This window comes from Anomaloglossus baeobatrachus, chromosome 7 (genome assembly GCF_048569485.1).
Source record: "Anomaloglossus baeobatrachus isolate aAnoBae1 chromosome 7, aAnoBae1.hap1, whole genome shotgun sequence".
Taxonomy (NCBI): domain Eukaryota; kingdom Metazoa; phylum Chordata; class Amphibia; order Anura; family Aromobatidae; genus Anomaloglossus; species Anomaloglossus baeobatrachus.
The window spans coordinates 43,204,090-43,218,770 of NC_134359.1; the positions used below are offsets into that span (position 1 = coordinate 43,204,090).

The following is a 14,681-nucleotide window of genomic DNA, read 5'->3' on the forward strand; positions in this document are numbered from 1 at the left end:
TCTACATAGATTGTGCAGGGGACGTAGGACGCATGCATTTACACTGCAGTGCTATACGCAGCGTAAATGCATGGAATTACGCAACGTGCGCACGAGCCCTAATGCGTCTGTGTCTTCATGTAAGTCAGTGTATATGACTGTGCATATAGTTGTCTGATTATATGTATTTTTCTGAATTTGTCTTCAAATATGTATATGTACGTATGCCTGTATGTGTATGTGCGTGTCTGTGTGTGGATGGGGTCCACTGAGACTCTTTCACCCGGAGGCCACAAAGACCTGGAGCCGGCCCTGGCTGCCTTAACATTGGGATCAATAAAAAAAAAAAAAAGTGTGACTAAAGCGGGCTTTACACGCTACAATATATCTAACGATGTGTCGGCGGGGTCACGTCGTAAGTGACGCACATCCAGCATCGTTAGTGATATTGTAGTGTGTGACAGCTACGAGCGACCCTAATTGTGCATTAAAACGTTGATCGCTGACACGTCGTTCATTTTCTAAAAATTGAACGTCTGGTTGTTCATCGTTCTTGAGGCAGCACACATCGCACCGTGTGACAACCCGGGAACGATGAACACAGCTTACCTGCGTCCCGCCGGCAATGCGGAAGGAAGGAGGTGGGCGGAATGTTTACGTCCCGCTCATCTCCTCCCCTCCGCTTCTATTGGCCGGCCGCTGTGTGACGTCGCTGTGACGCCGAACGTCCCTCCCACTTCAGGAAGTGGATGTTCGCCGCCCACAGCGAGGTCATTTGGAAGGTAAGTACGTGTGATGGGGGTTAATCGCTTGTGCGACACAGGCAACAAATTGCCTGTTCCGCACATACGATGGGGGCGGGTGCGATCGCATACGAGATCGAAACGTGTAAAGTAGCCTTAACTCTACTTTCTGTGTATAAGTGACTGTTGTGAGTGATCATGGACTGTGTCTGTATTGTAGTCCTGTAAATCTGAATGTGGCAGAACAGGATAAGATAAATGTTCATTGGATTTATATCTAAATGCTACAGTTCGTGCTCTACTGTTATGGCTAAAAATGTTAACGTTATGGGGCCCCCACCAGATTTTCTGCCCAGGGGCCCCCCACCAACCTTAATCTGGCCCTGCACCCACACACCCACCCACCCACACACCCACGCACACACCCACCCACGCACGCACCCACCCACGCACGCACCCACCCACAGTCTTCTCCCAAAAAACAAAAAAACATGGTAATTACTGGCTAATAGGCACCATGTGCACATTATTGTGACGTAAGCTGCGGTTATATCCTATCAAAGCGATACAAATAATTAGTGGGATTTCTTGCTGCCCCTGTATAAATCAGCATATTTTAATATTTTATTGGACAAAAACAAAAAAAAAAAAAGAAAGAAAAACAAAAGTTAAAGAGGATTGCATTATAAGGATTCCCTTCACATTTATAGTGTACGGAGGGGATTCCCATAAGTGTGACTAACGGGAAATTTTTTACATTAAAATTGTACCCTAGAAGAAAATGTGGTGAGAGGCCTGGGAATTTCTATAATCTTTTTCTATTTCCGTCATGGAGACTTTACTTCTCTTCACAGAAACGATGGACAATTTAGAAGGAGCTGCCACCGACCACCGTGCAGAGCTGCTGCCCCACCTACACCCCACCTACTGTATCCTCCCCAAAATCCTATAGAATGTAATCCCGCAAGGGTAGGGCCTTCTTCCCTCTGTACTAGTCTGTCTATTGAAACTTGTATTTTGTATGTAGCTCCCTTCTCATGTACAACACCATGGAATTAATGGTGCTCTATAAATAAATAATAATAATAATAATAATAATAATAATAGCGCTATATAAGGGGGTAAAATAAATAGATGACTATCCGATTCCAAACCCCAGCGTCCTGCATAAAAAAAGTATATGCAGCTGAACACGTCTTCTTTAACCTCTTAAGTATGCGATGTTTTTATTTTTGCTTTTTAATTGTATCCTCCGTTTCTTGGATAAAGCATGACTTTTTTTGCCAACGAAGGAATAGGTCATCAATACAAAAGTAGTGGCACAATCGTTTAAAATATACATAAGGAGCTATTCATGGTGTGTAGTTTTAGCTGAATGCATGATTGCAGTAGCCCTATCCAGCCGTTACACACCCCGGTCACTTGAAGCTCTACTTAGCCCGATCCAATCATTACACCCCCACCCCACCTCCGGTCACCTCGAGATCTTCTTAGCTCTATCCAGATTTTATGCACACCCCAATTCACCTTAAGTTTTACTTAGCCCTAAGTAGCCATTTCACCCCCCCCCCCCCATCACCTCAAGTTCTATTTAGCCCTATTCAGCCGTTATGCACAACCGTGGTCACCTTAAGCTCTATGTAGCCCTATCCAGCTGTTATGCACACCCCTGTCACCTCGAGCTCTATTTAGCCCGATCAAGCCATCATGCCCGCCCCCTGTCACATTGAGCTCTATGTATCTCTATCCAGCCCTTACGCACACCCCCGGTCACCTCAAGCTCCACTTAGCCATATCCAGGCATTACGCACATCCTTCAGTCACGTTGAGCTCTACTTAGCCATATTCAGCAGTTACGCACACACCCGGTCACCTCAAGCTCTATTTAGCTCTATCCAGCAGTTACGCACACACCCGGTCACCTCAAGCTCTATTTAGCTCTATCCAACCAATACTCACACCCCTGGTCACCTCTAACTCTAGTTGTTACGCATACGCCTGGTCACCTTGATCTCTATTTAGCCCTATTCAGCCGTTACGCCCACCCCAAGTCACCTTAAGCTATACTTAGCCCTATCAAGTCGTTACGCACACCCCTATTACCCTCAAGCTCTACTTAGCCCTTTCCAGGCATTACGCACACTCCTGTTCACCTCAAGCTATACTTAACCCTATCAAGTCGTTACACCCCCCCGGTCACCTTAAGGTCTATTCAGCCCTATCCAGCTGTTACACACATGGCACACCCCCGGTCACCCTAAGTTCTACTTATCTCTATCCAGCCATTAAACACACCCCCGGTCACGTCAAGCTCTACAGCTAAGTAGCGGGATTCATCCTTGATGCGTGCATCATATCAGGCCCAAAAATTGCACCATGCGAAGTAGAACGTAGAAGTCTGGATTGGCCAAGCGCATGACGTCTGTCCGATACCAAGACTTTGGCTGAACTTTAGCAGAGGGGAAATATCACGTTGGAAATGACTCTTATATACGAGATCCGAGAATATATGAGTCATAAGGAACAATAGCGAACGTTTTGCTGTGTAAATAAGACTCTGCAGTTGCTTATTAACCAGATACTGGCAAATAGATCAACACCTTTGTGTGTTTCCAGTTCAGGAGACGGAGTTCACACTGGTTATACCGCACTGTGTATAACACTGAGTGCAATAAACAGGTGTTGCCAATTGTCAACGGGCATAAAATCTAATTTCTCCAGTGGTGCGCGATCCACAGTCATTACTCCATAGCGGACATACAGTATATCATATTATAGGGGGAGAAAACTGCAGGATAATAGACTTTTCTAATTCAAGACTTGGGTAGTTAGAATTTCATCTCATCTCAGCCCCCACCAGAGTCCAGAAATGTCCAAACCATATTAAAGGGCCTGTTCTACATTTACCCCTGTCAACAGGATGTATCCGGTATTGAAAGTTCACTTCTATGGAGCCAAGCTGCAATACCGGACTGCACCTATAGACGGGAAGGGGGGGGGGGATGGGGCTGCCGCATTTTTGTAATAAGACAGCCATGTTTTTCTTATGTTCAATCATTTCAAATATTACATTTCTGTGTCAAATCAGACAAAATATTACAAAATGTTTTTAACCCCATTCTGATTTGATAAGAGAAATTCCAATAATAAAATGCATGTTCCAAGATTAGGCGGGAGCTAAGGCTCGGAACATGCATTTTCCGAAATTTAATGGAGTAATAAATATATAATTTTTCTGAAGAACGGAATGCTGGATCTAATTTCCCTTTTTGACTTGCAAATTGTGACCGCCAGCGACGATTATCCGGGTATCCGTTTGAGTTGAGTGTTGAGCTGTGTTTCTTACTTATGATAAAAATTACAGACCCCCTCATTCTTGGTAGGTGGGAATCATCCGTGTATCAAATACTTAATTTTTCCCATTGTGTGTATAATATATATATGCATACAAATCAGAGTGAAGAGGGGGTTAATGCCGCGCATCAGCCAAAATGAAGATGTAGCACGTTGATGTTATAAACGTATTCTTTTATTCCATCGGTCTACGCGTTTCGAGGATATACTTCTTCAGGACCAGTGCATCAACATAGTATCATATATATATTATATATACATATATATATTATATATACACACACACACATACACACTCACACAGCTGGGCTGGTATTATAATGGCCATTATAATATTCTAAATACCTCCATTTATGTATAAGGTAGAATTTATTTTGGTTTTTCACAGTGCGCGGCTGGAATTTTTTCTCATATACCGTATTTTTTGGACTATAAGACGCACCGGACCATAAGACGCACCCTGGTTTTAGAGACGGAAAATAGGGAAATAAAACTTTAAGCAAAAAATGTGGTCATGACACACTGTTATGGGGCGATGATCTGCTGCTGACACTATTATGGGGGTAATGTTCCCAAATTCTCTACTAAGGTGCCGCAACCTGGTAATGATCCTCTTGCCTTGTGTATATATTTATGTCCCTCATCCTGGTATAGCCCCATCTTGCTATATACTGCCATCCTGGTATGTGCTCCCATCCTGCTATATACGCCATCATCCTGCTCATATACCCCCATTATCCTGCTCATATACCCCCTTCATCCTGCTCATATACCCCCTTCATCCTGCTCATATACCCCCTTCATCCTGCTCATATACCCCCATCATCCTGCTATATATCCCCATCATCCTGCAGATATAACCCCCATCATCCTGCTCATATACCCCTATCATCCTGCTCATATACCCCCTTCATCCTGCTCATATACCCCCATCATCCTGCTCATATACCCCCATCATCCTGCTCATATACCCCCTTCATCCTGCTCATATACCCCCTTCATCCTGCTCATATACCCCCATCATCCTGCTATATATCCCCATCATCCTGCAGATATACCCCCATCATCCTGCTCATATACCCCTATCATCCTGCTCATATACCCCCTTCATCCTGCTCATATACCCCCTTCATCCTGCTCATATACCCCCATCATTGTGCTATATATCCCCATCATCCTCGTCATATACCCCCCATCATCCTGCTATATATCCCCATCATCCTGCAGATATACCCCCATCATCCTGCTCATATACCCCTATCATCCTGCTCATATACCCCCATCATCCTGCTCATATACCCTCATCATCCTGCTCATATACCCCCATCCTGCGGCACACAAAAAAAATAAACGTTTACACTCACCTTTCCTCGTTCCACGCAGCGTCGCTTCTCCTCCTGTCTGTTCCGGCAGCGCTGTGTTGAGCTGGCCACGTTCCTTGCGGCATCAGGATGTCCTCCATTCTGCCGGTGCGGCTGTTTGGACACGTGCGCACAGCGATGACGTCATCGCTGTGAGCCCTGCTAGCTTCCATACAGCCGCGGCCGGCAGACTGGAGGACATCGCGATGCTGCAGGTGAACGTTGAGTACATTGATTCACTGCGCCCCGTGCTGATGATGACGCGCGGGGGGCAGTGAATACAGCTGAGCATGATCACTCCAGGCTGTAGTTGCCAGGGGTGATCACGGCCAGCTGTTAATCATGCGCGCATCCCCGCCCACCTGTCAGTGCCAGCTTCAGCGCTTAGAGATGGGCTGGAGGATGGGTGTGCATATGTAATGAGCGGGCCCACGTGGTCACGGCAGGCGGCAGCCTGCTCATGCCCCCGATGACCCGCTCCACTGCAGCACCCTCATTCCCCGCAGCCATGCCCTACATTCAGACCATTAGACGCACACCCACTTTCAGGGGGAAAAAAGTGCGTCATATATATATATATATATATATATATATATACACATATATACACACACACACACACATACATACACACACCTTATACAGTTTCATCTGTCCACAGATCACTTTTCCAGACCTGGGCGGCTTCTTTAGTTGTTTTTGGCAAAGTCTAATCTGGCCTTTCTATTTTTAAGCCTGATTATAGTTTTGCACCTTGTGATTAACCTTCTGTATTTGCACTTATGAAGTCTCTCCTTATGGTAGGCTTAGATACTGAAACACCGACTTCCAGGAGAGTGTTCTTCCCCTTTATGGACGTTGTGAAAGATTTTTCTCCAACATGGAAAGGATTCTGCGATCATCCACCACTGTTGTCTTCTGTTGACATCCAGGCCTTTTTAAGTTCCCAATCTCATCAGTGTGATTTTTTTTTCCAGAATGTACCAAACTGTTGATTTCACCACTCCTAACATTTATGTTCTCTCTGATGGATTTCTCTTTTTTTCAGCCTAATGATGGTCTGTTTCTCATCACCGAGAGCTCTTTTGAGAAAGTGTTGTCGGTTCCCAGCAACGGCTTCCAAATACAAAAGCCACACCTAGAATCAGCTCCAGACCTTTTTCCTGCTTAACTGATGATTAATGAGAAAATTGCAGCCCAGTAAAAACAGCTTTTGAGATAATTGTCAAATTGCTTTTGGTCCTTTGAATAAGAGGCAGCTATATATTAAAGAGCTGTACTTCCTAAACCCTTCCTTTAATTAGGATGTGAATTCCCTCAAAAGTAAAGTTGACAGCCTGCACTTTAAGCCCATACTGAATATATAACTATCTTGAATATGTTTTAGTAAACAGCTAAAATGCCAAAACTTGAGTCACTGTCCAAATATCACCTGGTTTTACCATTGACAAATCGGAAGTATTCGGAAATGACTGTGTGAAGCCAAATCACTGAGCATAATAATCACTACTTCATCCACCAACTGGTGTGTCGGAAAATGAACCAGGGGGTAGAGATAAACAGGGAACATGAAAAACACCGAAGAGGGACATGCAACAGTTTGGTTGAGGTGAACTCACCGATGATGTGCTGTAACTCATCTGGACTGGATATGCTCAGTAAATCGGCACCTTGGCTTCGGCACGATAGATACGCTTCCTTCCACTTCAGGAGAGCGTTTGCATTGAACTGGTAGCATTGCTGGAGCGCTAAATTCGGGCTCCAAGATCCACTACAATCACTCACTAGAGAGGGAGGAAGAAATCATCAGATTACAATGTGCTCAATATACAACTTACCTTTCGGCTATTTTATTGCATTGGTTATACCCCATTGGTCTATGCTCATAAAATACCCTATACGAGAAAAATACTTCTGACCACCATACAATTGTGTCCAGTCCTTACACATCGCACAAACTCAAAGGCATATTAGAGAAAAGAGGACAAGAGTTTTTTTATAGTACAAAGAAGGGAATTTTGTTTACTTACCGTAAATTCCTTTTCTTCTAGCTCCAATTGGGAGACCCAGACAATTGGGTGTATAGCTACTGCCTCCGGAGGCCGCACAAAGTACTACACTTAAAAGTGTAAGGCCCCTCCCCTTCTGGCTATACACCCTCCCGTAGGAGTACGGATTCCTCAGTTTTAGTACCAAAGCAAGAAGGAGGAAAGCCAATAACAGTTTCAAAAAACAAATTCAATCCGATAACAAGATCGGAGAACTTAAGAAACAACATGAACAACATGTGCACCCGAAAAACGAAACCCTAAGAACAATAGGGCGGGTGCTGGGTCTCCCAATTGGAGCTAGAAGAAAAGGAATTTACGGTAAGTAAACAAAATTCCCTTCTTCTTTTTCGCTCCTAATTGGGAGACCCAGACAATTGGGACGTCCAAAAGCAGTCCCTGGGTGGGTAAAAAGATACCTCGTGATCGGGCTGTCAGGCAGCCCTTTCCTACAGGTGGGCCACCGCCGCCTGAAGGACCTGTCTACCTAGGCTGGCATCTGCCGAAGCGTAGGTATGCACTTGATAGTGTTTGGTAAACGTGTGCAGACTCGACCAGGTAGCCGCCTGGCACACCTGCTGAGCCGTAGCCTGATGCCGCAATGCCCAGGACGCACCCACGGCTCTGGTAGAATGGGCCTTCAGTCCAGATGGAATCGGAAGCCCAGCAGAACGGTATGTGTGAAGAATTGGTTCCTTGATCCACCGCGCCAGGGTGGATTTGGAAGCTTGCGATCCCTTATGCTGACCAGCGACTAGGACAAAGAGCGCATCAGAACGGCGCATAGGCGCCGTGCGAGAAATGTAAATCCTGAGTGCTCTCACCAGGTCCAACAGATGTAAACCTTTTTCAAATTGGTGAACTGGATGCGGACACAAAGATGGCAAAGTAATATACTGATTGAGATGAAAGGAAGAAACCACCTTGGGAGAAAACTCTGGAATTGGACGCAGTACTACCTTGTCTTGGTGAAACACCAGGAAGGGAGATTTGCAAGATAACGCCGCTAGCTCGGACACTCTACGAAGAGACGTGACCGCCACAAGAAAAACCACTTTTTGTGAAAGCCGAGAAAGGGAAACCTCTTTCAAAGGCTCGAAAGGCGGCTTCTGGAGAGCAATGAGAACCTTGTTTAGATCCCAGGGTTCCAATGGCCGTCTGTAAGGAGGAACGATATGACAAACTCCTTGGAGAAACGTGCGTACTTTAGAAAGCCGTGCCAAGCGCTTCTGAAAGAATACGGATAGCGCGGAGACTTGACCCTTAAGAGAGCTAAGCGACAAACCTTTTTCCAACCCAGACTGCAGGAAGGAAAGAAAAATTGGCAATGCAAATGGCCAGGGAGAAACCCTCTGAGCCGAGCACCAAGCTAAGAATATCTTCCACGTCCTGTGATAGATCTTAGCTGAGGATGGTTTTCTAGCCTGTCTCATTGTGGCAACTACTTCATGAGATAAACCTGAGGCCGCTAGGATCCAGGACTCAATGGCCACACAGTCAGGTTCAGGGCCGCAGAATTCAGATGGAAAAACGGCCCTTGAGACAGCAAATCTGGACGGTCTGGTAGTGCCCATGGTTGGCCTACCGTGAGATGCCACAGATCCGGGTACCACGACCTTCTTGGCCAGTCTGGAGCGACGAGAATGGCTCGATGGCAGTCGGACCTGATTTTCCGGAGAACTCTGGGCAACAATGCTAGAGGTGGGAACACATAGGGTAGTCGGAATTGCGACCAATCCTGAACCAAGGCGTCTGCCGCCAGCGCTCGGTGATCGTGAGACCGTGCCATGAAAACTGGGACCTTGTTGTTGTGCCGTGACGCCATCAGATCGACGTCCGGCGTCCCCCAGCGGCAACAGATCTGCTGAAACACGTCCGGGTGAAGGGACCATTCCCCTGCGTCCATGCCCTGGCGACTGAGAAAGTCTGCTTCCCAGTTTTCCACGCCTGGGATGTGAACTGCGGATATGGTGGACGCTTTGCTTTCCACCCACGTCAAAATCCGCCGGACTTCTTGAAAGGCTTGGCGACTGCGTGTTCCCCCTTGGTGGTTGATGTACGCCACCGCCGTGGAATTGTCCGACTGAATCCGAATCTGCTTGCCTTCCAGCCATTGTTGGAAGGCTCGCAGAGCAAGATAGACTGCTCTGATTTCCAGAACATTGATCTGCAGGGTGGACTCTTCCTGAGTCCACGTCCCCTGAGCCCTGTGGTGGAGAAACACCGCTCCCCACCCTGATAGGCTCGCATCCGTCGTGACCACTGCCCAGGATGGGGGTAGGAACGACTTTCCCTGTGACAATGAGGTGGGGAGAAGCCACCAACGCAGAGAGTCCTTGGCAGTCTGAGAGAGGGAGACAGTCCTGTCGAGGGACGTCGACTTCCCATCCCATTGGCGTAGAATGTCCCATTGTAGAGGGCGCAGATGAAACTGCGCGAACGGGACCGCCTCCATTGCTGCTACCATCTTTCCTAGGAAATGCATGAGGCGCCTCAGTGAGTGTGACTGGCTCTGAAGGAGAGATTGCACTCCTGTCCGCAGCGAACACTGCTTGTCCAGTGGAAGCTTCACTATCGCTGAGAGAGTATGAAACTCCATGCCAAGATAAGTCAGTGATTGGGTCGGGGTTAGATGAGACTTTGGAAAGTTGATAATCCACCCGAAACTCTGGAGAGTGTCTAGTGCCACTTTCAGACTGTGTTGGCATGCCTCTTGAGAGGGTGCCTTTATAAGCAGGTCGTCTAGATACGGGATGACCGAGTGACCTTGCGAGTGCAGGACAGCTACTACTGCTGCCATGACCTTGGTGAAGACCCGGGGGGCTGTTGCCAGACCGAAAGGTAACACTACGAACTGCAGGTGTTCGTCGTGTATGACGAAGCGTAGGAAACGCTGATGCTCTGGCGCAATCGGCACGTGGAGATACGCATCTTTGATGTCTATTGATGCTAGAAAATCTCCTTGAGACATTGAGGCTATGACGGAGCGTAGGGATTCCATCCGGAACCTCCTGACTTTTACGTGTCTGTTGAGCAACTTTAGATCCAGGACGGGTCGATACGATCCGTCCTTTTTTGGGACCACAAACAGATTGGAGTAAAAACCGTGACCTTGTTCCTGAAGAGGGACGGAGGTCACCACTCCTTCCGCCTTTAGAGCGGCCACCGCCTGCAACAGAGCATCGGCTCGGTCTGGTGGTGGAGAAGTTCTGAAGAAACGAGTTGGCGGACGAGAACTGAACTCTATCCTGTACCCGTGAGACAGAATATCCCTCACCCAACGGTCTTTGACGCGTGACAGCCAAATGTCGCCAAAGTGGGAAAGCCTCCCACCGACCGAGGGTGTGGGAATCGGAGACTGCAAGTCATGAGGACGCCGTCTTGGCAACGGTTCCTCCGGCTGTCTTTTTTGGGCGTGACTGAGACCTCCAAGAATCTGAGCGTCTCTGATCTTTTTGAGTCTTTTTTGACGAGGAAAATTGGGACCTGCCCGGTCCTCGAAAGGACCGATAACCAGACTGACCCCTCCTCTGTTGGGGTTTGTTTTGTCTGTGTTGCGGTAAGGATGAGTCCTTACCCTTGGAGTGTTTGATGATTTCATCCAAACGCTCTCCAAACAATCGGTCACGAGAAAAAGGCAAATTGGTTAAGCACTTCTTGGAATGAGAATCTGCCTTCCAATGTCTCAACCACAGGGCCCTACGCAAAACAACGGAGTTGGCTGACGCCACTGCCGTACGGCTTGTAGCGTCAAGAACAGCATTAATCGCGTACGACGCGAATGCCGCCATTTGCGAGGTCAATGGTGCTACCTGCGGGGCAAATGCACGTGTGACTGAGTCGACTTGCACAAGCCCGGCTGAGATAGCTTGGAGTGCCCATACGGCAGCAAAAGATGGCGCTAACGACGCTCCAATAGCTTCATAGATGGATTTCAGCCAGAGCTCCATCTGCCTGTCAGTGGCATCTTTAAGTGCCGCTCCATCTTCAACTGCAACCAAGGATCTAGCTGCAAGCCTGGAAATTGGAGGATCCACTTTTGGACACTGGGTCCAACCCTTGACCACCTCAGGGGGAAAAGGATAGCGTGTATCTTTAAGCCGTTTAGAAAAACGCCTTTCCGGATAAGCGTGGGGTTTCTGGATTGCGTCTCTAAAGTCAGCGTGGTCCAGAAAAGTGCTTAATGTACGCTTGGGATATCTGAAATGGATTCTCTCGTGCTGCGAAGCTGACTCCTCTACAAGAGGAGCTGGTGGAGAAATATTTAACATCTTATTGATGGATGCTATAAGATCATTAACTATGGCGTCACCATCTGGTGTATCTAGATTGAGAGCGGTCCCAGGATCAGAATCCTGATCAGTTACGTCCGCCTCATCACCCATAGATTCATCTCGCTGGGATCCTGACCATTGAGATGAATGTGAAGGCCTCTCATAGCGAGCCCGCTTAGGTTGCCTGGGACCATCGTCCGAGTCAGAGTCTTCACCCTGAGGTGTATGTGCCCGTCCCGGAGCTTGGAAGTAATTCAGCTGAGGGGGACCAGGGGGCAATGATTGCACAGTGTCCGTGGCCTGAAGTACAGGCCTAGCCCGCAATGTGTCAAGAATTTGTGACATAGTGAGAGACATTCTGTCAGCAAAAGCTGTAAACTCAGTTCCTGTCACTTGGACAGCATTCACAGGTGGTACACCCTGGGTCACGTCCAGCGGAGGTCCCGGCTGTGCAAGTGCCACAGGGGCCGAGCACTGCACACAATGGGGGTCATTGGAGCCTGCCGGTAGAAAAGTCCCACATGCGGTACAGGAAGCATATAATGTCTGTGCCTTGGCACCCTTGCGTTTTGTGGACGACATGCTGTTGGCTCTCTGCAATGTGAGAGAGTCTATAGCCAAAAGGCGACCAGCGCTATGCAGTACAAAGTATTTGCAGGAACAAAATACTAAGATTACTACTGGCACAAGAGGGGGTGAGCCCTGAGGGCTGCTTACCACCCGCTGAATAGCGGGTAAGAGGCGCAGAATTCCTTGTCTGGGTCTCCCCGGCTCCCCTCTGCAGCTCAGCGTGTCAGCAGGAATGGCTGCCGGCGTCTGTGGAGAGGGGCACCCCGTGGGAGTTCCCAAACAAAAGTGCGGGAAACAGTGTCCCCTCTGTGCCTATTGTGAGGGCTGGAGTATGTAAAAACGACTCCAGCCCTCAGCGCTGATGCACTGACCAGCGTCCCGCCCCTCTCCTGACTGGCAGGTCTGGGGGCGGGAACGAACGGAACCAGGCCGCAAAAGCCGGGGACTCGAGTTATCAGCGCGGCCGCCGTAAAAGCGCGGCCCGCGCTGAAGTCCCCGGCGCACCACAAGTGCCAGCCGCGCCGCAGTCCCAGCGGCCGGCGCGACCGTTCCCCAAAAGTGTGCCCGCTTCAGCGAAGCTGAAATGAGGCCATGGCACAAGCGCCGCAGCGCTGATGTCCCCGGCGCACTACAACACCCAGCATGCTGCGGTGTGAGCGCGAAATGCACGGGGACACAGAGTACCTTGAGGAAGCAGGGCCATGTCCCTGATGTACTCCGCTCCAATCCAGCATCTTCTCCAGGGGCTGTAGATGGAGCACGGTCTCAGTGCCTGGAGACCAGTAAATCCCACTTCACCCAGAGCCCTGTAAAAAGGGATGGGGAAGGAATCAGCATGTGGGCTCCAGCCTCCGTACCCGCAATGGGTACCTCAACCTTACAAACACCTCCGACATACAGTGGGGTGAGAAGGGAGCATGCTGGGAGCCCTGTATGGGCCCTCTTTTCTTCCATCCGACATAGTCAGCAGCTGCTGCTGACTAAAAACAATGGAGCTATGCGTGCGTGTGTGACCTCCTTCGCACAAAGCTAAAACTGAGGAATCCGTACTCCTACGGGAGGGTGTATAGCCAGAAGGGGAGGGGCCTTACACTTTTAAGTGTAGTACTTTGTGCGGCCTCCGGAGGCAGTAGCTATACACCCAATTGTCTGGGTCTCCCAATTAGGAGCGAAAAAGAAATGTATTAAAGCAGGTGAACATCCTATTGATTAAAATCATATTAAAATTACCAGGACCATACCTCACTGATAACTATGTCTCAATCAAGGCTAATCTAGTACAAAGGTATGCTATGGAGGGACATGTAAGGTAATCAATGTAATTTTAGCATATCAATTGTGTCAATACATAGGACAAACCCCCATGTCCTTTAATACTGGCACTCTAAAAACTGACATACACTATAATACATTTTCATCATGTCATAGCTCCATATTGGAGTGTGCTTGCAAAGAGCAGAAAAAAATCCCACAATGGGTTAAGGGCATACCAAAGAGAGGTGATGGAATGGGGTATGCGATCACAGCAAGATGGAATAATCGCCGAGGTCGGTCACTAGGTCAGGAACGTCCAGAAACGCCCAACGCACGTTTCGATATCTAATGTCACATCATCAGGGGTAATAGTGCTAGAAGAAAGAAGCGCTAATAGGGTTTTACCCAATAAATAACAACAGGTTAGTAATGTAAATTAATACACTCACCCAAAATGGTTGTGAAGGGTCACAATCACCATAGATAGCATAGGATAATGGCGGCTGCCGCGGCCCCACGTACAGAAGTCTTCAGTGTAAGAGGAGAAAAAGGGGTTAAACCCGCGCAATCCGCCAAATAAGATGTAGAGATGTTGATAGATTAATCACTCTTTTATTCCATAGGTCTACGCGTTTCAAGGTACAGAGACCTCTTCCTCAGGACCAGAAAATCAACACACTATGTTGATTTTCTGGTCCTGAGGAAGAGGTCTCTGTACCTTGAAACGCGTAGACCTATGGAATAAAAGGGTGATTAATCTATCAACATCTCTACATCTTATTTGGCGGATTGCGCGGGTTTAACCCCTTTTTCTCCTCTTACACTGAAATCTTCATCAGGGGTGAAGCACTCTATGCAAAAACACTCCAATACGGAGATATGACATGATGATGGATGTTCACCTGCTTTGTTAATACATTTTGTACTATTTTGCACTTTAAAAAACTCTTGTCTTCTTTTCGCTCATAAAATACTCTGCAGAATTGTCAATGTCAAAAATATTTCAGTTTTCAAGCCCGTGGTGATGAGTTTTTCTCTTGCTACCCCTATCTGCACAAAAACCTTTTGTCTTACAGAGGCAACTCCTTTCCAACTTGG

At 47.7% G+C, this 14,681-nt stretch overlaps 1 protein-coding gene across 1 annotated transcript in view; it reads right to left on the minus strand.

The window, feature by feature from the left end:
• LY75 (lymphocyte antigen 75) overlaps window positions 1-14,681 on the minus strand; it is a 153,689-nt gene that overhangs the window by 102,693 nt on the left and 36,315 nt on the right. Inside the window, 1 exon segment of the mRNA XM_075317259.1 lies at window positions 7,057-7,221. Within this exon segment, the coding sequence (XP_075173374.1) occupies window positions 7,057-7,221 (165 nt within the window).